The sequence below is a fragment of the Rhinopithecus roxellana genome, chromosome 16, assembly GCF_007565055.1.
Source record: "Rhinopithecus roxellana isolate Shanxi Qingling chromosome 16, ASM756505v1, whole genome shotgun sequence".
In the NCBI taxonomy this organism is placed as follows: domain Eukaryota; kingdom Metazoa; phylum Chordata; class Mammalia; order Primates; family Cercopithecidae; genus Rhinopithecus; species Rhinopithecus roxellana.
Genome location: NC_044564.1, coordinates 69081996 through 69109828, shown reverse-complemented (window position 1 = coordinate 69109828; position 27833 = coordinate 69081996). Strand labels below are relative to the sequence as shown.

General features: G+C 36.0%; 1 protein-coding gene across 2 annotated transcripts in view; it reads right to left on the bottom strand.

The window, feature by feature from the left end:
• CNTLN (centlein) overlaps positions 1-27833 on the bottom strand; it is a 391924-nt gene that overhangs the window by 262337 nt on the left and 101754 nt on the right. For both annotated transcript variants that reach the window (XM_030920397.1, XM_030920398.1), the window contains exons 4-5: positions 22639-22773; positions 21849-22028 (exon numbers count right to left, since the gene is read on the bottom strand). In XM_030920397.1, the coding sequence (XP_030776257.1) occupies positions 21849-22028; positions 22639-22773 (315 nt within the window). The remainder of the gene's footprint in view (positions 1-21848; positions 22029-22638; positions 22774-27833) is intronic.

The following is a 27833-nucleotide window of genomic DNA, read 5'->3' as shown; positions in this document are numbered from 1 at the left end:
GGGAAGGGCACCTGCCATTGCTGAGGCTTAAGTAGGTAAACAGAGCGGCCAGGAAGCTCGAACTGGGTGGAGCCCACAGAACACCAAGGAGGCCTGCCTGCCTCTGTAGACTCCACCTCTGGGGACAGGGCATAGCCAAACAAAAGGCAGCAGAAACCTCTCCAGATTTAATGTCCCTGTCTGGCAGCTTTGAAGAGAGTAGTGGTTTCCCCAGCACAGAATCTGATCTGAGAACGGACAGATTGTCGGCTCAAGTGGGTCCCTGACCCCCGAGTAGACTAACTGGGAGACATCCCCCACTAGGGGCAGACTAACACCTAACACCTCACACAACTGGGTACACCTCTGAGACGAAGCTTACAGAGGAATAATCGGACAGCAACATTTGCTGATCAGTAATATTCACTTGTCTGCAGCCTCCACAGCTGATACCCAGGCAAACAGGGTCTGGAGTGGACTTCGAGCAAACTCCAACAGACCTGCAGCTGAGGGTCCTGACTGTTAGAAGGAAAAATAACGAACAGAAAGGACACCCACGCCAAAACTCCATCTCTACGTCGCCATCATCAAAGACCAAAGGTACACAGAACCACAAAGATGGGGAAAAATCAGTACAGAAAAGCTGGAAGTTCTAAAAATCAGAGCGCCTCTCCCTCTCCAAAGGAACACAGCTCCTCGCAAGCAACAGAACAAAGCTGGACAGGGAATGACTTTGACAAGTTGACAGAAGAAGACTTCAGACAATCAGACTTCTCCGAGATAAAGGAGGAATTACGAACCCAGTGCAAAGAAACTAAAAACCTTGAAAGAAGATATGATGAATGCCTAACTAGAACAACCAAAGCAGAGAAGTCCATAAACGAATTCATAGAGATGAAAACCATGACACGAGAACTACGTGACAAATGCACAAGCTTCAATAACCAACTCCATCAACTGGAATAAAGGGTATCAGTGATTGAAGATCAAATGAATTAAATGAAGCGAGAAGAGAAGTTTAGAGAAAAAAGAGCAAAAACAAATCAACAAAACATCCAAGAAATATGGGACTAAGTGAAAAGACCAAATCTACGTCTGATTGGTATACCTGAAAGTGATGGAGAGAATGAAACCAAGTTGGAAAACACTCTGCAGGATATCATCCAGCAGAACTTTCTGAATCTAGCAAGACAGGCCAACATTCAAATTCAGGAAATACAGAGAACACCACAAAGATACTCCTCGAGAAGAGTAACTCCAAGATACATAATTATCAGATTCACCAATCTTGAAATGAAGGAAAAAATCTTAAGGGCAGCCAGAGAGAAAGGTCAGGTTACCCACAAAGGAAAGCCCATCAGACTAACAGCAGATCTCTCAGCAGAAACTCTACAAGCCAGAAGAGAGTGGGAACCAAAATTCAACATTCTTCAAGAAAAGAATTTTCAACCCACAATTTCATATCCAGCCAAACTAACTTTCATAAGTGAAGGAGAAATAAAATCCTTTACAGAGAAGCAAATGCTGAGAGATTCTGTCACCACCAGGTCTGCCCTACAAGAGCTCTTGAAGGAAGCACTAAACATGGAAAGGAACAACCAGTACCAGCCACCGCAAAAACATGCCAAAATGTAAAGACCATCGATGCTAGGAAGAAACTGCATCAATTAATGAGCAAAATAACCAGTTAATATCATAATGACAGGATCAAGTTCGCACATAACAATATTAACCTTAAATGTAAATGGAATAAGTGGTCCAAGCAAAAGACACAGGACTGGCAAACTGGATAAAGAGTCAAGACCCATCAGCTTCCTGTATCCATGAGACACATCTCACGAGCAGAGACAAACATAGGCACAAAATAAAGGGATGGAGGAAGATCTACCAAGCAAACGGAAAAAAAAAAAAGGCAGGGGTTGCAATCCTAGTGTCTGATAAAACATACTTTAAACCAACAAACATCAAAAGAGACAAAGAAAGCCATTACATAATGGTAAAGGGATCAACTCATCAGGAAGAGCTAACTATCCTAAATATATGTGCACCCATTACAGGAGAACACAGATTCATAAAGCAAGTACTTAGAGACTTACAAAGAGACTTAGACTCCCCATACAATAATAATGGGAGAATTTAACAACCCACTGTCAACATTAGACAGATCAATGAGACAGAAAGTTAACAAGGATATCCAGGAATTGAACTCATCTCTGCACCAAGCGGACCTAATAGACATCTACAGAACTCTTCACCCCAAATCAACAGAATATACATTCTTCTTAGCACCACTTCACACTTATTCCAAAATTGACCACATAGTTGGAAGTAAAGCACTCCTCAGCAAACATGAAACAACAGAAATTATAACAAACTGCCTCTTAGACCACGGTGCAATCAAACTAGAACTTAGGATTAAGAAAATCAATCAAAACCACTCAAATAAATGGAAAATGAACAACTTGCTCCTGAATGACTACTGGGTACATAATAAAATGAAGGCAGAAATAAAGATGTTCTTTGAAAACAATGAGAACAAAGATACAACATACCAGAATCTCTGGGACACATTTAAAGCAGTGTGTAGAGGGAAATTTATAGTACTAAATGCCCACAAGAGAAAGCAGGAAAGATCTAAATTTGAAACCCTAATATCACAATTAAAAGAACTAGAGAAGCAAGAGCAAATACATTCAAAAGCTAGCAGAAGGCAAGAAATAACTCAGATCAGAGCAGAACTGAAGGAGACAGAAACACACACAAAAAAAATCGATGAATCCAGAAGCTGGTTTCTTGAAAAGATCTACAAAATTGATAGACAGCTAGCAAGACTAATAAAGGAAAGAGAGAAGAACCAAATAGACGCAATAAAAAATGATAAAGGGGATATCACCACCAACCCCACAGAAATACAAACTACCATCAGAGAATACTATAAACACCTCTATGCAAATCAACTAGAAAATCTAGAACAAATGGATAAATTCTTGGATACACTCTCCCAAGACTAACCCAGGAAGAAGTTGAATCCCTGAATAGACCAATAGCAGGCTCTGAAATTGAGGCAAAAATTAATAGCCTATCAACCAAAAAAAGTCCAGGACCAGATGGATTCACAGCTGAATTCTACCAGAGGTACAAGGAGGAGCTGGTACCATTCCTTCTGAAACTATTCCAATCAATAGAAAAAGAGGGAATCCTCCCTAACTCATTTTACGAGGCCAACATCATCCTGATACCAAAGCCTGGCAGAGACACAACAAAAAAAGAGAATTTTAGATCCATATCCCTGATGAACATCGATGCAAAAATCCTCCATAAAATACTGGCAAACTGAATCCAGCAGCACATCAAAAACCTTATCCACCATGATCAAGTGGGCTTCATCCCTGGGATGCAAGGCTGGTTCAACATACACAAATCAATTAATGTTATCCAGCATATAAATAGAATCAAAGACAAAAACCACATGATTATCTCAATAGATGCAGAAAAGGCCTTTGACAAAATTCAACAGCCCTTCATGCTAAAAACGCTCAATAAATTTGGTATTGATGGAACGTATCTCAAAATAACAAGAGCTATTTATGACAAACCCACAGCCAATATCATACTGAATGGGCAAAAACTGGAAGCATTCGCTTTGAAAACTGGCACAAGACAGGGATGCCCTCTCTCACTGCTCCTATTCAACATAGTGTTGGAAGTTCTGGCTAGGGCAATCAGGCAAGAGAAAGAAATCAAGGATATTCAGTTAGGAAAAGAAGAAGTCAAATTGTCCCTGTTTGCAGATGACATGATTGTATATTTAGAAAACCCCATTGTCTCAGCTCAAAATCTGCTTAAGCTGATAAGCAACTTCAGCAAAATCTCAGGATACAAAATTAATGTGCAAAAATCACAAGCATTCTTATACACCAGTAACAGACAAACAGAGAGCCAAATCATGAGTGAACTTCCATTCACAATTGCTTCAAAGGGAATAAAATACCTAGGAATCCAACTTACAAGAGATGTGAAGGACCTCTTCAAGGAGAACTACAAACCACTGCTCAATGAAATAAATGAGGACACAAACAAATGGAAGAACATACCATGCTCATGGATAGGAAGAATCAATATCATGAAAATGGCCATACTGCCCAAGGTTATTTATAGATTCAATGCTATCCCCATCAAGCTACCAGTGAGTTTCTTCACAGAATTGGAAAAAACGGCTTTAAAGTTCATATGGAACCAAAAAAGAGCCCGCAATGCCAAGACAGTCCTAAGTCAAAAGAACAAAGCTGGAGGCATCACGCTACCTGACTTCCAGCTATACTACAAGGCTACAGTAACCAAAACAGCATGGTACTGGTACCAAAACAGACATAGAGACCAATGGAACAGAACAGAATCCTCAGAAATAATACCACACATCTACAGACATCTGATCTTTGACAAACCTGACAAAAACAAGAAATGGGGAAAAGATTCCCTATTTAATAAATGGTGCTGGAAAAATTGGCTAGCCATAAATAGAAAGCTGAAACTGGATCCTTTCCTTACTCCTTATACGAAGATTAATTCAAGATGGATTAGAGACTTAAATGTTACACCTAAAACCATAAAAACCCTAGAAGAAAACCTAGGTAATACCATTCAGGATACAGGCATGGGCAAGGACTTCATGTCTAAAACACCAAAAGCAACGGCAACAAAAGCCAAAATTGACAAATGGGATCTAATTAAACTAAACAGCTTCTGCACAGCAAAAGAAATTACCATCAGAGTGAACAGGCAACCTACAGAATGGGAGAAAATTTTTACAATCTACTCATCTGACAAAGCACTAATATCCAGAACCTACAGAGAACTCAAACAAATTTACAAGAAAAAAAAAAACATCCCCATCAAAAAGTGGGCAAGGGATATGAACAGCCATTTCTCAAAAGAAGACATTCATACAGCCGACAGACACATGAAAAAAATGCTCGTCATCACTGGCCATCAGAGAAATGCAAATCAAAACCACAATGAGATACCATCTCACACCAGTTAGAATGGCAATCATTAAAAAGTCAGGAAACAACAGGTGCTGGAGAGGATGTGGAGAAATGGGAACACTTTTACACTGTTGGTGGGATTTTAAACTATTTCAACCATTATGGAAAACAGTATGGCGATTCCTCAAGGATCTAGAAGTAGAAGTACCATATGACCCAGTCATCCCATTACTGGGGATATACCCAAAGGATTATAAACCATGCTGCTATAAAGACACATGCACACGTATGTTCACTGCGGCACTATTCACAATAGCAAAGACTTGGAATCAACCCAAATGTCCATCTGTGACAGACTGGATTAAGAAAATGTGGCACATATACACCATGGAATACTATGCAGCCATAAAAAAGGATGAGTTTGAGTCCTTTGTAGGGACATGGATGCAGCTGGAAACCATCATTCTCAGCAAACTATCGCCAAGAACAGAAAACCAAACACCGCATGTTCTCACTCACAGGTGGGAAATGAACAATGAGAACACCTGGACACAGGAAGGGGAACATCACACACCAAGGCCTGTTGGGGAGTGGGAGGTGGGGGAAGGGATAGCATTAGGAGATATGCCTAATGTAAATGACGAGTTAATGGGTGCAGCACACCAGCATGGCACATGTACACATATGTAACAAATCTGCATGTTGTGCACATGTACCCTAGAACTTAAAGTATAATAAAAAAGAAAAAAAGAGAACTCTTAAACACTGTTGGTGAAAATGTAAATCAGTATAACAACTAAGAAAAACAGTATGGAAGTTTCTCGAAAAAACAAACAGAACTACCATACAATCCCACAATCCCACTACTGGGTATCTATCTAAAGGAAAAGAAATCAGTATATCAAAGAGATAGGTGGCTGTAATTGAACATTTATTGTGGCATTATTCAAAATAACAAAGATATGGCATCAACCTAAGTATCCACAAACAAACCAAACTAATGCATAAAGAAAATGTGGTATATATAAATAATAGAATACTACTTAGACATAAAAAATAATGAAATCATACCATTTGAAGTAGCATGGATGGAACTGAAGGTCATTACATTAAATAAATCAGGGAGAGAAAGACAAATACTGCATATTTTTACTCACATCTGTAAGCTAAAAACCTTATCTCATGGTGATTGGAAATACAGTGATAGATACCATATACTGGGAAGGGAAAGTGGGAGAATGAGGATGTATAAAGGTTGGTTATTGGAACTAATATGCAGTTAGAGGCAAGAAATAAGTTCTAGTGTTTGATAGCACACTCAGGTTCCTATACTTGGGAACAACATCACGTATATTTCAAAGCAACTGAAAGAGAAGACTATAAATGATACCTGCACATACAATTGATAGATACTCAAGGTGATGGAGACCCCAAATACCCTGACTTCATCATTACAAATTATATGTATGTAACAAACACTCACATATACCCCATAAATCATAGATTATTACGTAGCAATGAAAGGGAAAAAAAGGAATACACACACAAAAGTAATTCTAGAGCTAAAAAATACAACTGAAATAAAATATTCACTAGAGGGTTCAGCAGCAGATTTCAGCACAAAAAGTAATTAGATAACTAGAAGACAGAACAACTAAAATTATTGAGTTTGAAGAGCATAAAGAAAGAAAAAAGAAAAAAAGTGACCAGTGGGACACCACCAAGCAGACCAACATATGCATTATGGGAATCTCAACCGGAGAGGGGACCAAGAAAATGGTAGAATTGCTATTTGAATAAATGATGTCCCAAAATTTCCAAAATGTGATGAAGGATATGAATCTACAAATCCAAAAACCTCAATAAACTCCAAGTAAGATCAACAAAGTAGACTCATGTTGAGATATATTATAATCAAACTCATGAAATTCAGCCTACAAAAAAAGAGACAATCTTCAAAGTAGCAAGAAAGAAGTGACTCATCACATACATGGGATCCTTAATAAGAGTAAAAGCTGATTTCTTGCCAGAAACCATGGAGTACAGAGGCACTGAGATAACATATTTAATGTACTAATGGAAAAAACAAACATTAACCTTGAATTTTCTATCCAGCAAAAACTGTCCTTAAAAAGTTAGGGAGAAATTAAGACATTTACAAATAAAAACAGAGAGAAGTCATTACCACTTCACCTGCACTACCAGAAATGCTAAATGGAATCCTTCAGATTGAAATGAAAGGACGCAAGGCAGTAACTCAAATCCACATGAAGAAATAAAGACTTCTAGTAAAGATAAGTAGGCGAGCAAATATAAAAGCCACTACTATCTAGTTGGCTTCTAATTATCCTTTATATTTCCTACATGATTTCAAAAACAAACACATAAAAACTATATAAACTACATAAAAACTACATAAACAATGTATAAACTACTTATACATTAAGTACACATGTATAAGATATAACTTGTGACAACAATAATATAAAATGGATGGACAAAGCTGTAGAGGAGAAGAGTTTTGTATGCTATCAAAAACACTTTGTATCAATTCAAATTTTACTGCTATAAGTTTAGAAAGGTATGTGCTATCTACATGATAAGCACGAATAAATTATCAATAACATATATACTAAACAAATAAAATCAAAATGTGTCATAGAAAAAATCAGCTAAGGAAAGCAATAACGGAGAAAATGAGAGACATAAAAAGCCGTAAAAAGAAAAATGGCAGAAGTTAGTTCTTCCTCATTAATAATTTCTCTAAATATAAATGAATTAAATTCTCCAGTCAGAAAAAAAGAGATTGGCACAAGGGATAAAGAAAACATTCTACAATGATATGTTGTCTACAAAAGACTCACTTTAAATTCAAAGATACAAACAAGTTAAAAGGAATGTGATGGAAAAAGACATTTCATGCAAATAGTAACCAGAAGAGAGCTGGGGTAGACATAATCATATTAGAAAAGAAGAGACTTTAAGGCAGAAATGGTTACAAGAGACAAAAGATCTAATAATCAACTCATCGAGAAGATGTAACAATAATAAACATGTAGGCACCAAACAACAGAGCCCCAAAACATAGAAAACAAACAATTAAAGAATTGACAGAGAAATAGAAAATGTTACAATAATAGTTGAAAATTCAGTATTCCACATTAACTAATGAAAAAGCATCTACATGGAAGGTTATTAATGATAAACATGGCTTAAACAACATTGCATACTAGATACACCTAGAAGGCATATATGAAATACTCTATCCCAAAACAGCAGAATACACATTGAGTAGAAAAGCTACTCAAATACATATGAAACATTCACCAGGACACACCATAAGTTCATTCATAAAATAACTGACAAAAAAATTTTTAAACAGTAACATAACACAAAGGATCTTCTCTAAATAAAATGGAATGAAGCTAGAAATCCACAGCAGAAGGAAAAAAGGAAAATACACAAGTATGTGGAAATTTAAAAACACACTCAGCCAGATACAGTGGCTCATGCCTGTAATCCCAGCACTTTGTGGGGCCGAGGAAGGAGGATAGCGAGGTCAGGAGATAGAGACCATCTTGGCTAACACAGTGAAACCCTGACTCTACTAAAAATACAAAAAAATTAGCCAGGCATGCTGGCAGGCACCTGTAGTCCCACCTACTTGGGAGGCTGAGGCAAGAGAATGGCATGAACCTGGGAGGCAGAGCTTGCAGTGAGCCTAGATCGCACCACTGCACTCCAGCCTGGGTGACAGAGTGAGACTCCATCTCAAAAAAAAAAAAAAAAAAAAAAAACACTCAAAGAACCTATGGGTCAAAGAAGAAATCACAAGGGAATTACAAAATATTTAGAGGTGAATATAAAGAAACACAACACACCAAAACTATGCCATGTCGCAAATACAGTTGCTCAGAAGGAAATTTATAGCCATAAGCGCCTATGTTTTAAAAAGATGTATCTCATTAATATCCTAAGTTTGTAACTTGAGAACCTAGAAACAGAATAGCAAACTAAACTCAAAGATAGAAGAACATAAATAATAAATATTAGAGTTGAAATTTTAAAAGGAGAAGGGATAGAAAAACAATTGAGAATCAAAGTAAAAGGTTATTTCCTCAAAAGAATGTTCAATTTTGCAAACCCTTAGCTAAACTACCAAAGAAAAACAAAGGATGCAAGTAACTAAAATCCGAAATGACATGAGAACACTACTATTAGCTATACAGAAATTTAAATGATTATAAGATAATAAAAAGAATTATTAGATATATTACAATGAATCCATCTGATTCTGGGCTTTTGTTTGTTTGCAGACTTTTTGTTACTGACTCAATCTTGCTATTTATTACTGGTCCGTTCAGGTTTGCATGATGCTAAATACCTAATTAAATGGATTATTAGTTAGAGTAAGCATTAATAAGGAAGCTGCCATTTTGTTACTTTTTTCTCTATATATAAAACAGCATTTTTGTCCTTCATTTCCTCTATTACTGATTTTCTTAGTTGACTTTTTATAGTGACACATTTTGATTCTATTTGTTTAGTATATATTCCATATTTATATAATAAATTATTAAACATATTTATAATTATCAATAATTTTCCTTCTAATTAAATAATTTAGACAAAATGGACAAATTGTTAGAAACACCTGAATTACCTAAACTGACTCAAGAACAGTCTTAACCAATATAACAAATGAAGAGACTGAATCAGTTATCAAAATCCCCCAACAAAGAAAAATTCAGGGACAGTAGCTTCACTGGTGAATTCTACCCAACATCTGAAGAAGAATACCAAACCCTCTAAAACTGTTATAACAACTAGAAGAGGATGTAATATGTCCTAACTCATTCTGTAAGGACAGCATAATCCTGATACCAAGGCAAGTGTAAAATAAAGATATCTCAATAATGTAAGGTTGCTTTAACATCAAAAAAATCAATTAATAGAATACACCACACCAGTATAATGAAAGACAAGGGTGGGTGGGTGCAGTGGCTCATGCCTGTAATCCCAACATTTTGGTAGGTTGAGGCAGGTGAATCGCTTTGAGCTCAGGAGTTCAAGACCAGCCAAAGCAACATGGCAAAACCATGTCTCTACAAATAATTAGCAAGTCATGGTGGCTGACACCTGTAGTCCCAGCTGCTTCGGAAGCTGAGGTTGGAGAATTGCTTGAGCCTGGGAAGCAGAGGTTGCAGTGAGCTCTGTTATCCCACCACACTCTAGCCTGGGTGACACAGTGAGATCCTGTCTCCAAAAAAAAAAAAGAGAGAAAAAGAAAGAAAGAAAGAACAGAGAAACCACATGATCATTTCAATAGATGCAAAAAAAGTAAAAGTATTTGGCAAAATCCAATATTCCCTTCATAACGAAAACCACCTGATGGGAGGAGGTGGAGCAAGATGGCTAAATAGAAGCCTCAAGCAATCATTCTCCATGCACAAACACCATATTGAACAACTATCCACATACAAAAAAAGCACCTTCTTAAGAACCAAAACTCAGGTTAGCAATCACAGTACCTCGTTTTAACATATTAAAGAAAGAGGCACTGAAGAAGGAAGGACAGACAGTCTCGAGTAACCCACACAACCCTTTCCCTATCCCCCAGCAGTAGCTACATGATGCAGAGACAGAAATTGTGTTCTTGGGAGAGGCAGAGCACAGGGACTGAGGAACTTTGCACTGCAACTCAGTTCTACTCTGTCATAGTAGAAAGCAACATGGGGCAGAACTCAGCTGGCACCATAGAGGGAACATGTAGACCAGCCCTAGCCAGAAGCATATCTCCCAACCCAGCAGTTAGAACCTGAGTTCAGGCAAGCCCTGTCACAATGAGCTAATATGATCTGAGGTCCTAAATAAACTTGAAAGGCAGTCTAGGTCACAAGGATTGCAACCAGGCAGTCTTGGTGGAGTGTTAGACTCAGAGTCAGTGGACGTGAAGTGCATGTGACCTAGTAAAATACTACCCAGCACAGCACAGGGAATACTTATATCACCCCTCATCTAAGCGAAGGCAGTGCGGCTCAGCTCCAGGAGAGACTCGTACCTTCTGCTAGAGAAGAGGAGAGAATTAAGAGGACTTCATCTTGCAACTTGGACTTCATCTTGCAACTTAAACACTGGCTGAGCCAAACTACAATAAGGCACCAGGGAGTGCCCTGAAGCACCCATTCCTGGACCTAGCTCCTGAACAACATTTCTAACCATGTCCTGGACCAGAAAAAAAACAAACTCCTCTGAGGGAAAGGCCCAGTCCCAACAGGATTCATAGCCTGGTGACTAAAGAGCCCTTAGGTGATAGACATGTGGAGAGACTTCACAGCTTGAAGAAAGGAGAGAGAAGAGTGGGAAGGACTTTGTATTGAGGCTTGGTTACCAGCTCAACCGTAATGGAATAGAGGACCAGGTAAATTCCTACTTTTCCCGACTCCAGTCCCTGACTCCCAGATGGCCTATCTGCACATGGCCAGGGCAAACTTGCTGTACTGAAGGGAAGGACACGGGTCTGGCTGGATTAACAAATTGCTGATTGTGGAGTCCTTAGTCCTTGAGTAAACACATGCAATAACCACATAGTGGTATCCATGGGCCTTGGGTGAGAACCAGTGCTGCACTAGCTTCAAATATGACCCAGCTCATTTCCAATGTTGGTGGTCACAGGGGTGCTTGTGTAACCCATCCACTAAATCCAGGCAGCTTATCATAGAGAAAGATTCCATTTGTTTCGGGGAAAGTAAGGGAAGAGACCAACAGTCTCTGCCCAGTAATCCAGGAAATTCTCCCGGATATCACACAAGACCACCAAGGCAGTATTTCTAATTCTACACGAGGCACAGTGTTACTGGGCTTATAGTGCCCTCTAATGCAGATAAGGCTACAATGACCAAAGACATAGATCACAACATCCAAGTCCCTTCAAATACCAGGAAAGCCTTCCCGAGAAAGATGAGTACAAACAATCACAGACTGTAAAGAATGCAAAAGATACCTAAGTCTTCAATGTCCAGATACCAGTGAATATCCACAAGCATCAAATCATCCAAGAAAACATGACCTCACCAAATGAACTAAATGAATAACCAAGGGCAAATTGTGGAGAGATACAGATATGTGATCTTTCAGATAGATAATTGAAAATAGCTGCTTTGAGGAAATGCAGTCAAGATAACACAGATAAGGAATTCAGAATCCTACAGATATATTTTTAAAATAAATTGAAGTTATTAAAAAGAATAAAGCAGAAATTCTGGAACTGAAAAATGTAACTGACATATTAAAGAATGCATCAGCCTCTTGAAAGCAGAACTGATCAAGCAGAAGACCTAGTTAGATTGAAGACAGGTTGTTTGAAAATACACAGTCAGAGGAGACAAAATAAAAATGAATAAAAAGAATGAAGCACACACACAAGATTGAGAAAATAAAGTGAAAGGGCAAATCTAAGAATTACTTGCCTTAAAGAGAGGTAGAGAAAGGTCAGGCTAGAACATTTATTCAAAGGGATAATATCAGAGAACATACCAAACCTAGGGAAGGATATCAGTATCCAAGAACAAAAAGGTTATAGACCATGAAGTAGATGTAACCCAAAGAAAACTACCTCAAGGCATTTAATAATCAAAATCCCAAAGGCCAAGGATAAAGAAAGGATACTGAAAGCAGAAAAACACACACACACACACACACACACAAATAACCTACAATGGACCTCTAATACATCTGGCAGCAGATTGCAAAGTGGAAACTCTACAGGCCGGTAGAGAGTGCCATGACATATTTAAAGTGCTGAAGGAAAAAAAAAGAAACTTTTAACATAGAGTAGTATATCCATCAAAAATATCCTTCAAACAAAGACTTTCCCAGACAAACAAAAGCTGAGGGATTTCATCAACACCAAATCTGTCCTACAAGGAATGCTAAAAAAATTCTTCAATTTGAAAGAAAATAAAAAATGACATTAATAAGCAATAAGAAGCCATACAAAGGAACAAAGCTCACTGGCAAGAGCAAGTATATAGACAAATACAGAGTACTATAAAAGTGTAATTGTAGTGCAAACTACTCATATCTTGAGTAAAAACAACAAAAGGTAAATCTATCAAAAATAATAACTGACAACTTTCAAGACTTACTACAGTAGAATAAGATATAAATAAAAAGGACAAAACGTTACAAAACAGGAGGAAGATTAGAGTTTATATTAGTTTTCTCATTGTTTGTTAATGTGTATATGCAATCAGTGTTAAGATGTAATCAGTTTAAAATAATGGGTGATAAAACAGTATATGCAAGCCTCATGGTAACCTCAAATCAAGACATATACAATGGATACATAAAAAATAAAGAAGAAATTAAATCATATCACCAGAGAAAATCACCTTTACTAAAAGAAAAACAGAAGGAAGAAAAAAATGGAAGATCATAAAACAACCAAAAAATTAAAAAACAAAAAATAACAAATGGCAGGAGTTAAGTCCTTACTTATCAATAATAATGCTACAGGTAAATGAAACAAACGCTCACTAATAATGCCGAAAGCAAATGGAACAAACTCTCCCCATATATATATTTTTTCAAAAAGCAAGACTCAATCATCTGTTGCACACAAGAAACTTCAGGGGACCAGGCATGGTGATGCACACCTGTAACCCCAGCACTTTGGAAGGCAGAGGCAGGAGAGTCACTTGAGCCCAGGAGTTTGAGATCAGTCTGGGCAACATAGCAAGCAAGACCTCACTCTACAAAAAATTAAAAAACAAAAAATTAGCGAGATCTGGTGGTATATGCCTATAGTCTCAGCTACTCAAGAGGCTGAGGTGGGAGGATTGCTTGAGCCTAGGAGGTGGAGGCTGAAGTGAGCCATGATCATGCCACTGTACTCCAGTCTGGGTAACAGAGCGAGACCATGTGTTTAAAAAAAAAAAAGGGGGGGGGGGGCCGGGCACGGTGGCTCAAGCCTGTAATCCCAGCACTTTGGGAGGCCGAGACGGGCGGATCACGAGGTCAGGAGATCGAGACCATCCTGGCTAACACGGTGAAACCCCGTCTCTACTAAAAAATACAAAAAAAAACTAGCCGGGCGAGGTGGTGGCGCCTGTAGTCCCAGCTACTCGGGAGGCTGAGGCAGGAGAATGGCGGGAACCCGGGAGGCGGAGCTTGCAGTGAGCTGAGATCCGGCCACTGCACTCCAGCCTGGGTGACAAAGCAAGACTCCGTCTCAAAAAAAAAAGAAAGAAAGAAAGAAAAAAACTTAACCTAAAAATACATACAGATCAAAAATAAAAGGGTGAAAAAAAATTCCATGCAAATGAAAACCAAAATAGAGTAGGAGTAGCTACACCTCCATCACACAAAATAGATTTCAAGACAACAACTATAAAAAGAAATAAAGAAGATCATTATATAATGCTAAAGAGGTCAATTCAGCAAAAGACTATAACAAATGTAAATATATATACATGCACCCAACACTGGAGCATCAAGATATATAAAGAAAATATTATTATAGCTAAAAAGAGATAGGCCCCAATACAATAACAGCTGGAGGCTTCAACACCCCACCTTCAGCGTTGGATAGGTAATCCAGACCAAAAATCAACAAAGAAACAACACTCACCTGCACTACAGACCAAATGTACCTAATAGATATTTACACCACATTTCATCTAATGGCTGCAGAATACACATTCTTCTCCTCAGCATGTAGCTCATTCTCAAGGATAGGCCATATGTTCACCACAAAACAAGTATAAACATTTCAAAAAACTAAAATTATATCAAGCATCTTCTCTGAGCACAGTGGAATAAAACTAGAAATAAGTAACAAGAAAAATTTTGGAAATGACACATCACATGGAAATTAAACAATATGCTCCTGAATGACCAGTAGGTCAATGAAGAAAGTAAGAAGAAAACTGAAAAATTCCCAGAAGCAAATGATAATGGAAACACACCATACCAAAACCTATGGGCTACAGTGAAAGTAGTACTAAAAGCAAATTTTATGCCATAAACATCTACATCAAAAAAGCACCTAACAAATAAACAACCTAACAATGCACCCTAAAGAACTAGAAAAGCAAAAGCAAACAAAATGCAAAATTATTAGAAGAAAAGAAAGAATAAAGATCAGAGCAGAAATCAATGAAATTGAAACAAACAATACAAAAGAACAATGAAAAGAAAGTTGGTTTTTTGAAAGATAAACTAAGTGGACAAAACATTAGCCAGATTAACTCAGGAAAAAAGAAACCCAAATAAATAAAATCAGAGATGAAAAAGTAGACATTACAACAGATACTGCAGAAATTCAAAGGATTATTAATGGCTACTATGAGCAACTATATGCTAATAAATTCAAAAATCTAGAATAGACAAATTGATAGACACATACAACCTACTAAGACAGAACCATGAATAAATCCAAAACCTGAACAGATCAATAACAAGTAATGAGATTGAAGCCTTAAATAAAAAGTCTACCAGAAAAGATGTCTCCCAGCTTCACTGTTGAATTCTACCAAACATTTAAATAAGAACTAACCCCAATCCTGCTCAAACTATTCTGAAGAATAGAGAAAGGAATACTTTCAAACTCATTCTACAAGGTCAGTATTACCCTGATACCAAAGTCAGACAAAGACATATCAAAAAAAGGAAACTACAGGCCAATATTCCTGATGAACATTGATACCAAAAATCCCCAATAAAATATTAGCACCAAATCAAAAAGATCATTCATCATGACCAAGTAGAATTTATCCTAGGGATACAAGGATGGTTTAACATATGCAAATCAATCATTAGGATACATCATCAGATACATCATATCAACAGAATGAAAAACAAAACCTGGCCAGGTGTGATGGCTCACGCCTGTAATCTCAGCACTTTGGGAGGCTGAAGCAGGCAGATCATCTGAGCTCAGGAGTTCAAGACCAGCCTGGCTAACATGGCAAAACCCTGTCTCTACTAAAAATACAAACATTAGCCAGGCATGGTGGTGCATGCCTGTAATCCCAGCTACTCAGGAGGCTGAGGCAGGAGAATCACTTGAACCCAGGAGGCAGAAGTTGCAGTGAGTCAAGATCGTGCCACTGTACTCCAGCCTGGGTAACAGCGAGACTCCATCTCGAAGACAAAAGCCAAAACAAAACACATGATCATTTCAAGTGATGGTGAAAAAGCATTTGATAAAATTCAACATTGTGTCATGATAAAAACTCTCAAAAAAACTGGATATAGAAGGAACATACCTCAAAACAATAAAAGCCATAAATGATAGCCTGGAAGCTAGCTAGTATCATACTGAATGTGGAAAAGCTGAAAGCTTGATGCTAAAATCTGAAACATGACAAGGATACCCACTTTAACCACTGTTATTCAGCACAGTACTGGAAGCCCTAGAGCAATCAGACAAGACAAAGACAGGGCATCCAAGTTGGAAAGGAAATAGTCAAATCATCCTTGTTTGCCGATGATATAATCTCATATTTGGAAAAACCTGAAGACTCCACCAAAAACCTATTAGAATGAATAAACAAATTCAGTAAAGTTGCAGGATACAAAATTAACAGACAAAAATCAGCAGCATTGCTATAGGCCAACAGCAAACAATCTGAAAAAAAAATTAAGAAAGTAATCCTACTTATGATAGCTACAAATAAAATTATATACCTAGGAATTAACCAAAGTAGTTAAAGATCTCTACAGTGAAAACTATAAAACATTGATGAGAGAAACTAAAGAGGACACCAAAAAAAAAAAAAAAAAAAAAAGGAAAGAAATACCTTGCTCATGGATTGGGAGAATCAATATTGTTAAAATGTCCATAACGCCCAAAGCCATCTACAGATTCTACGCAATCCCTATCAAAATACTAACGACATTCTTTGCAGATTTTTTTTTAATCTGAAAATTATATGGAATAACAAAAGACCCAGAGTAGCCAAAGCTATCCTGAGCAAAAAGAACAAAACTGGAGGAATCACATTACCTGACTTCAAATTAGATTACAAAGCTATAATAACCAAAATGACATGGTACTGTCATAAAAACAGACACACAGACCAATGGAGCAGAAGAGAGAACTCAGAAATATAGTGATACATCTACAACGAACTCACTGTTAACAAAAGTGCCATGAAAATACATTTGGGAAGACAGTCTCTTTAGTTAATGGTGCTGGGAAAACTGGATATACATATGCAGAAGAATGAAACTAGACCCCTATCTGTTGCCATACACAAAATTCAGATCACAATGGATTAAAGACTTAAGTCAGACCTCAAACTGTGAAGCTACTAAAAGAAAACATTGCAGGAACTCTACAGGACACTGGACTGCAAAAAGATTTCTTGAGTAATACCCCACAGGGACAGGAAACCAAAGCAAAAATGTACACATGGGATCACATCAAGTTAAAAAGCTTCTGCACAGCAAAGAAAGCAATCAACAAAGTGACAATATCTGCAAACTATACATCTGACAAGGGATTAATAACCAGAATATATAAGGAACTCAAACAACTCCATGTGAAAAAAAATCTAATTATCTGATTTAAAAAGGGACAAAAGATGTGAATACACATTTCTCAAAAGACAAACAAATGGCAAACAAGTATTTGAAAAGACATAGATATCCACTCTTTCTCTATTTAACACTATACCAGGATTTCCAGCAGGAAAGTATAAAATAAAATGAAATTAAAAGCACTCAGATTAGAAAGGAAGAAGTGAAACTATGTCTACTTGCAGAAGTCGTGATATGACATGTAGAAAATCTTAAGGAATTTACTAAAAAAAAAATCAGAATTAGTTATCCTATTCAGAAAGGTTGCAGTATACAAGATCAGTATACAAAACTCAATTGTGTGTCTATACATTATGAATGAATGACCTGAAGAGAAAATTAAAAACAGTTCCCATTATAATAGCATCAAAAATAATAAAATATTCAAGAATGCATTTACTCAAAGAAGTGCAAATTTATACCCTGAAAGACATAAAACAACTGAAAAAATTGAAAAAGACCAAAATAAATGGAAAACATCACATGTTGATGGATCAGAAGATTCTTAATAATATTGAGATAATAATACTCCCCAAACTGATCTACTGATTCAAGGCAATCTCTATTAAACTCTCTGATGGCTTTTTTGGCCAGAAGAAAAAAGATATTTTTTTTTTTTGAGACGGAGTCTCGCTCTGTCACCCAGGTTGGGGTGCAGTGGCCGGATCTCAGCTCACTGCAAGCTCCGCCTCCCGGGTTTACGCCATTCTCCTGCCTCAGCCTCCCGAGTAGCTGGGACTACAGGCGCCCGCCACCTCACCCAGCTAGTTTTTTGTATTTTTTAGTAGAGACGGGGTTTCACCGTGTTAGCCAGGATGGTGTCGATCTCCTGACCTCGTGATCCGCCTGTCTCGGCCTCCCAAAGTGCTGGGATTACAGGCTTGAGCCACCACGCCCAACTGAAAAAAGATAATTCTAAAATTCATATGAAAATATAACAGACGCAGAATAGCTAATCTAGAAAAAGAAAAAATATAGAGGACACATATACCCCAATTTCAAAACTCGCTACAAATCTGCAAAAATCAAGAGAATGTGGCATAGGTAGGAGGACAGATGTATAGATCAAATAAACAGAACTGAGGTCCAAAAATGAATGTTTATATTTACAGACAACTGATATTCAAAAATAGTATCAAGACAATTCAGTGGGGAAAAAAGAATTTTCTTCAACAAATGGTGCTGAAACAACTAAATAAAACATACAAAAAAAGCATGACGTTAGACCTGTATCTCACACCATATTCAAAAGTTAACTCAAAATGTATCAAAGAATTAAATGTAAGAAATAAAACTATAAAACTCCTAGAACAAAACAAAGGTGTCAATCTTCATGACCTTGGATTAGCAATGGTTTCTTAGATATGACATCAAAAGTATGGGCAACACCAAAAAAAGGAAGATAAATAAAACTATCAAAATTAAAAACTGGTATTTTTAAGAACACCATCAAGAGAGTAAAAAGCAACAAAAATTTTAAGAAAAAATAGTTTCAATGTATATATCCTGATAAAGAACATGGATCCAGTATGTACACAAAGGATTTGAATGGACATTTCTCCAAAGATAGTAATACATGAAAAGATGCTCACCATCATTTACCATCAGGAAAACGTAAATCAAAACCACAATGATTTGAGACTAGCCTGGCCAACATGGCAAAACCCCATCTCTACTAAAAATACAAAATTATCTGCATGTGGTGGCACGTGCCTGTAGTCCCAGCTACTTGGGAGGCTCAGGCAGGAGAATAGCTTGTATCCGGGAAGGCAGAGGTTGCAGTGAATCGAGATCACGCCACTGTACTCCAGCCTGGGCGACAGAGCAAGACTCTGTCTCAAACAAATGAACAAACAAAAAACCATAATGAGATATCACTTCACATCCCTGAGGTGGCTATAACAAAAAGGGCAAAAAATTACAAGTGTTGATGAGAAGATGGAAAAATCAAAACCCTCATAGTGTCTGAATGTAAAATGGCACAGCTGCTTTGGGAAATAGTCTGGCAGTTCCTCAAAAGCTTAAAAACAGTTACCATATGACTCAATAATCTCACTCCTAAGTATATAACCAAAAGAAATGAAAATATATGCACATGTAGGAAATAAAAAGTAGTATCTTTTCCTTACCCATGGCAAGGTTCATGGCTGACATCCTGGTAACAAAAGACAAATCACTAAGAGAAAAATATAACATTTATTTAACCAAAGTTTTACATGACACAGTAGATGTAGGAAATGAAGACCCAAAGACCCAGGGAAAACTGTGTGTTTTTATGGACAGTCATGCAAAACTGTGACTGGAGGACAAAGGCATATGATCCTGTGGTAAAATAAACTTATTAGAAAGGACTGTTTGTTCAAATTCTTCTTGGACTCTAGGTACAAGACAGAACCTCTCTGAAGGAGGGTGGTAAGATCTACTTTCCAGGAAGGTAGCTATGAGAATTCTTTTACGACCATGCTTCATGGGAGAAAGCTGGGAGAAGATCAGTGAACAATCTTGTGCTTCCGTGGATACTGAGTAAATGATGTGGACCATCACATCCAAAAATAAATTATAAATAGATTAAAGACCTTAGGGTGGGGAAAACTTCGTCATATAAAACTTTTAAAGCAAAAACATTTGAGAAGAAAATAATAAAATGACTACCAAAATTCACAAACTTTTGAAATTCCAGTTTTCCTTATTCAAGGTTTATAGAACAGAAAGTATTTATAAGATACAAAATATTAGTATGCAAAATAAATAATGAATGCCCAAAAAGCAGTAAAAGACAATAACCCCATAAGAAAAAACTGTTACACAACCACAAGTCACAGCAAATCCCAGAACTGATTATTCAAATAGAATAAATAAGGAAATAAAAATTATCACTAAATAATCATGTAGCTGTGAATTAACACAAGTACTGGTTTACCCTTATCACACTTCCAAACTGTTTAAAGCTTGCGCAGAAGCAGAAACTGATATAAAAATTAAGAAAATAAATCCACCAGAATTCAGTTCTCTCAATGGCTCAGTCAACCCATGATCATGCCCTAATAGACTTAAATATTTCCATAAATAATCTGCAACAGGTTTATACTCCAAGAAAGATGTATCCTTCTCCCCTAACTTAAATATTCTTGCATACATGCATATACACACCCATACATCCATACATATATGATTGTCCCTCGGTATTCCTGGAGGATTGAATGCAGGACTCTCCACAGATACCAAAACCCAAGGATGCTTTAAGTCTCTTATATAAAATGGCATAGTATTTGCAAATACCCTACACATGTTCCCACATACTTTAAATCATCTCTAGATCACTCAAAATACCGAATACAATGTAAACAGCTGTTATATCGTATTTTTACTTGCATTGTTTTTTATTACTGTATTGTTACTTTTAATTGTGTTTTTTTTTCTGAATAGTTTGATCCACTGATGCAGAACCTGCAGATACATATGGTCAACTGCTTATAACTGTTGAATAGCTCTGTGTGTGTGTGTGTGTGTGTGTGTGTGTGTGTGTGTGTGTGTTCTTTTTAGGGGTATACACATTGAGAGACCACCAAATTTACTAGCACTAAAATCTGGATCTGGCCTTTTCAAAAAAATCTATAGTTAAAAAAAAAAACATGTAATTTAATAAGAAAAGAAATTAGCAAAAACCTCTAAAGACAAAAAGAATGCCATAAAAAAGTATTATTTTGAAAAATACTCATAAAAAAAGTAAGAAACCACTGCCTCACTTGATTAGCCTTTTAAAAAGGGTATAAGATTATAACGATTGATTGTAACTTTTATCTTCTATAAAAATAAAAATTTCCCATAAATAAGGCCCTTTCCTTTAAAGTCAAAGAAAGCACCACCATAGAACCACATATTTGTATTGTTTAACAGTTTAGTATTTTTTATACTTTATATTTTAAAGGATCTAGAAAATAGTCTTAAAAACCATATTGCAATAAATTCTAGCTATCTTTGTAAGCTTAAGCCTTAAGTGAAAAAGTTAAAACCCATGATTCTAAATATGTTATTTGAAAACACATTTTATTTCAAAATGCAATAGCCTTTATTTTTTAATGATTACATTTTAGGATAACCATTTGAAGTCAGTTTCCTGCTTTGCAACATCAATTTTTAAAAAGCTGTGGGTCTTAAGTGAAAGAATATAAATTAATGCTAGTCCCCACTGGAGGATATGAATATATAGCTTGTTATTGAAAGAAAATAACATGTATTAAACTTCCTAGAAAAAGTTAGATCCAAAAGAGGAGTATGGATTCAATTCCTATTGTATACCTTTATTTTTGCATCAGTGCTACATTTTTCTTTTCTCCAGTGTGCTTCCTGCTTCCTCAGTTTCTCCAGGTCATTTAGCAGGTCAGTGCAGCGGGTACTTAATTTATTGTTTTCCTCCTCCAGATTTTTTATAATTAGTCTATTTTGCTCTTCTTTGTTCTGTACACACTCTTTAGTGTCCTGTAGAACAGAACCACAAGGGCAAATAAACAAAACAAAACAAAAACCCAAAAAATGGTGAGAATTAATCAGCAAATACAAACTGTGCAGTTTTACCCTCACAGAAGCTTCTCCTATATTTGATAGCCAAGGTCACCTGTGTACTTTTATTGGCCTCTTTTCATGCAGGTGGATGGGTCATATTTTTTCACTGGATGACAGCTTTGATGAGTACACATTTGCAAAGGGCCCATTAATTGATCAAGCTGCCTTTGATGCTGTCCCCAGCTATTTTTGAGACCCATACAGATATATCCTCCCAGACCTGGGTTTTATCAATTAATAATGCCAGTCCCATCAGAATCTAATTACAAGAAGCCACATATTCACACTCCTACTTTCTTAGCTCCATTTCCATCATTAACTATTTATCTAAAAGTTATAAAGCTTGGAGTTCTAGCTTTAAAGCATCCTTATCAGAGTTGTTGCATGTGAGAAAACTGTATGGTACAGGAGGGCCTAAGGCAATTTTTCCTCCAAACCTGTCACTTTCTGTGCCACAAAGGCTAACAAAGCTTAAAGCAGAACTTCAAAGCAACAGTCCCACAAAACTATGTACAAGTCAACACACCTTAATTTCTTGACTTTTATCTTTAAATTTCTTCTCCAACTCACTGAATTCTTTCCTTAAGAAAGCATTTTCTTCATCTACTGCAATTTTCCGTTTTACAAGGTCATTTATTTCCTGTTTCAGTACTGATTCTCTCTGTGGAAAAAATTTAAATTACTGGTGAGCTTTTATTTCTAAGAAAAATATTTTATTTTAAAGGTTTGACATTTTGATTTGCAATGTTATGATTAATTAGCTTTCGTAATAATGTCTGTCACCACAATTCTCATCTCCTGAAACATGTCCATGAATTTTTAACTAAAATGTGCAAGTACAGGGCCTATTTATGATGAAGAACACATAAAACTGGACACTAAATATTAAACCACATTCAGAAAGCAAACTTTCAGAATTTAGGTGTGTAACAGGAGAAAAACAAGATTTTACAAACCATTCTAAGAAAATATATTTATAGCTAACGTAATTCCTTATTCTTTTATTTGAATGTCATTTAGAAGGAACTTTTCTGAAAAACTATTGATTTTGTAAAAGCATAAATCACTTTAAAAATTTTAAAATGGCAAGTTTGTTTTAGTACTAATAATATCTTGCTCTGTAGACAGAATATTTAGAACATTAAGGCTGTCATAATTTTTAACCAAACATTCTTCTCACCTGTGAGATACCTAAATTACACCTACGAGGTGGATGTACCCATGACTCAATTTTTAGCTTCCCTCGTTTCTCTGGACATCTTTTCTCTCAGAAAACGTAGCGCCTCTCTTGGCTGCTAATCTTACCTCTGTCTGAAAGACTATCTAATCTATATTCCAGCCCTCACCTTCCCAATCACCAATCTCATATTTCCAGCTATACAAGACCCCTCCCTTTGGATTGTCTACTACCTCAAACTAACTTGCTAAAAATGGAATCCATATCCTGATACTCTTTCCTAAACTTCTTCAACTTTTATCAATCCATCCATTCTTTCAACTAATATTTATTAAACACATACTATCTAGCCTGACACAATTACTGGAAGCCTCCAAGTAAGACTCAATAACACCTTCTGTCTATCAACCAAGAAAGAGACACATCAAGATAGAAACACTTTTTTTTAAGTAATACGCTCAGTTGACCTTTATTCCATTTCTGATCTATCACTGATGCTGATTCCTTTATACTCTCATATTTCCTCCTTATCAAATTGTCTCCAAAGGACTTGGGAATAAACTGAAAATGAGAGGAAGATCCAGGATTATGATGAAAAGTGGATTTTTAGAAATAAAGTGAAAATATATCCAATATTCTATTTTCTTTATTTAATTTTTTGAGAGACAGGGTCTCGCTCTGTCCTGTCACCCACTCTGGAGTGTGGTGGCACAATCATGGCTCACTGCAGCCTCAAACTCCTGGACTCAAGGGATCCTCCCACCTCAGCTTCCCAAGTAGCTAGGACCATAGGTATGTGCCACCAACCCAGCTAATTTTTAATTTTCTTCGTAGAAATGAAGTCTCACTATGTTACTCAAACTCCTGGACTCAAGCAATCTTCCCAGCTCGGCCCTGCTGAGATTACAGGTGTAAGCCACTGTGCCCAACCCCAATACTCTAATTTTTAAAAGTGTAATATTAATTATTGATTTTATTTATAGGTAAAAAATAATTTCGATACTGAATACACACAAAAATAATCTGTGATAAATGTGTAAAGAATTTTTTTTAAAAAAAGTAAAAGGAGCGGCCCTGTACGTACCAACATTCAGCTAGGAAACACAACTGTATCATTATCTTTGATATCTCATGTATGACCCTTTATCCTCTAGTACTTCCTATTCCCTCCAAGGGTAAGCATTATCTTGAAAGTCTGATTCTTATCTTTGCCTTGCTTTTCTTTATAGTTCAAAGATAGATATATGTCCCTATTTAATATGCTGTATAGTTTTGCTTACTTCTGAACTTAAATCATATTATACATATTATGTAGCTTGCTATTTTTGCTCAACATATGTTCCCAAATTTATTCATAATAATGAATGTAACTGTAGATCAATTACCTTGATGTAATTAATCCATCAGATATTATTAGTCCATCAGATACTATGCTCTATTTATCCATCTTTTATCAGTGTGTATTTCAGCTGTTTCCCATTTGAGGTAAAGGCGTATACAAACGATACTGCTATGAACACTCTTAAGCATGACTCCAAATATTCATGACCAAGAATTTCTCCCAAGCAGTGTTTTTCAAACTACAGATTACAATCTAGTAATGGATCATTAAATCGATTTAGTTACAATAATTGGTATTTTTTAAAACAGATTATAATACAATAGAAAATATCAAGGTAATAGGCACACATTCTTAACAATGAAACTACAGTTATAAGAATAAACTTACAAAACAGACATGCTTCATAAATTATTTTCTAAATTTTGATCATATTTAAGATTTTTCTTGTATTTAAATATTAGTAAATTCACATTTGATACAAAAATTTTCATATGTTTACCTTAATTATATGTACTAAAATAACTATTATTATATGAAACTTTTATTTTGTGTGTGTATAATGGGTCATGAAGTAAAATGTACTTCAGGGATAATACTAACAAAAGTTTGAAGAACACTTCTCTGGATTATATCCACTTAGAGGTGAAATTGCTAAGTCAAAGACTATTCGCATTTCAGGAGTTTTCATTACTCTACCTCCCCACCAACACTTAACTCTCAGGGTTGGCAACTTTTTTAAATCCAATAAGTACAAATGGCACCTCAGTTTTCAACTTTTCTGTTCTATTTTAATTATTAGGCCGTATCAAAATGTGCCTCACATCAATCAAATAACATAAAAATAGATGCATAAAAATGGCTCATCCACAATTTACAATCACTTTTTCTACTCTCAGCTAAGTCTTATGCTCCTTTGAGACTCAACTACCACCTCCTCAATAAAAGCATCCCTTACTATCCAAGTATTTTGTAATTCTTCCCATTTCTAAATTTTTGTGTTATTTATATTATACATTTGATACATAACAAACTACCTAGTGTTGCTAATAATCTCTCTACTCATAATATCTCCCAAATTGGACTGTTAAGTGTTTACAGATGAGATTGACACTAAATAATAAATTCAATAATATAAGCATTAAAACTGTTTGTAAAATACCCATAAGCCTATCCTTTGAAGAAAAAATGACAGAATTTGAGCCTATCTTGTCTATTCTGGAAATTACTTAAACTCTAGGAAGAACACTGACCAACTGAAAAGTTTTCAAAGGGTTTTCCCATTACAGTGAACTAAACTTAACAGGCACTGACAATATAAATGATACCAACAGAGAATCCTTTCATGAGAATTATTTAATAATTTAGATTTTGGCATTTGAGTGAATTTATAATAGTAATTCAAAAGGATAAACAGACTCAATCCGTAAATTAAAAAGCATAATAATATTAAAAAATTGCTTAACCAAAACTATCATATTCCAATAATTAGTTTAATATTACATTGCATAATATAGTTTCTTATATCACAAAATCATTAAAGTAATAAGTTAAAGATTCTCTCCCAATACAAGAGCACTGTAAACTCTAAAAGTGTAAAAGTTCATATAAATCAACATATTTTCCTAATAAAATATACTCTCGATAATCTAAATAATGAAAGCACAGATATACACAGTTAAAGTTCATTTTAAAATTAAGCTTTATTAATATTTTTCAACAAAACTTTCTGAATAGAGAAAGGTAAATTCTTAATAGTCTGCTTGAGTTAATATTAAAATAGCAAACAGAATTCAGAGGAACCATAAAGCAATAAGGGGTGACAAGAGAGAGAATGTCTGGAACAAATAATTTATTACAGATAAGCCATGAAATGAATAATTCAAATAATGGTCAAGAGAAGTCTACAGAGTAACAAGAAAATAATAGTGAGTATGAAGCAGGGATAAAAATGTGGGGGGGGCGGGGAAGGGCATAAGGCCCAAACTCTATTAGGCAATACTTGAGCATAGTTAATTTATTATTTATACTGACCTATTTTCAAAATGGACATGAAACTTTTAACAAAAAACAAACAAAGCAGTAATTAAACCACAATAACTAAAACAATGATAAGTGGAGAAAAAGGAAGGGATAAAAGTAATTGCAATTAAGAAATAAAACTTCTGAGCTTCCTGGAAGGTAAGGAAAAAAGGAAATATAATGTTAAAGAGCAATTATCATCTAATTAAATACAATATACTAGGTTATCATAAGTCATGCTATCAAAGCACAATACTAGAAGGGAAATGTATTACATTATTTTATAACAGTGACAAAGCTAAAACATAGTCTTACCCAAAAAAATGGCAATTCTTTATACTAATAATTACTAGATTGTACTCTATGAAAGTTTTTCTACAACCAGCGGGGAAAAAAAAAATCTGTGTGTAACTTTCTAGTAATTTCACTAGATAGAAGTAAGATTTAAATAAGCTAAAGGATTTGTCATTCTAATTCTTATTCTATCTCATAGCTATAAATCTTGAAAGTTAGGAGCTATTTAATATTTTTCAGTGGAACAATTCAATGGAGGGGGCTTCTGGTTTCCAGTCCAGCATGTAAGGAAATTGACAGTCATCTTTCTCATTTACACAATAAGCAAAAAAGCTGAACAAACTGAAAATCAACAACTCTTTTCAAATCCATCAGAGAACTGAGACTATCCAGCAAACCAACGTCCCCAAAATTGAAGAGACAGACAAACAGAGAGAATAACAACTTAATGGAACAGATGCCCAGGAGAAAAACCTTTCACAGGAGCCAGCACCAGGGTGGAAAAACGTATTCTGTAATTAATGAATTATTAGAAGATCAATATGGACAAGTCTGAGAGTTTAAAACTCAAGGATGGCCCAGTTATGGGCAGGGGAAGGGGACAAACAGCACTCAGAGGAATCATAAAACAGTAAGAGGTGACACATTTTCATAAGTGTAACCTATTGGATCCCTGTCATGTTGCCACAGGGAAGGTCAGACAATAATTCCTTCCTGTTTCCAGTATGTGGAGGGAGAAAGTAACCATCTTTAAACACACTCAGAGTATTCTTTTCTTCTTACCAAGGCCTAGCATCAAGAAAAACTATTTTACCAGAGCCCAGACTACTGGGGTTTTACCTGAGCCTAACTAACCAACTTGGAGAAGGGAAATACTCAAATGTAGCAC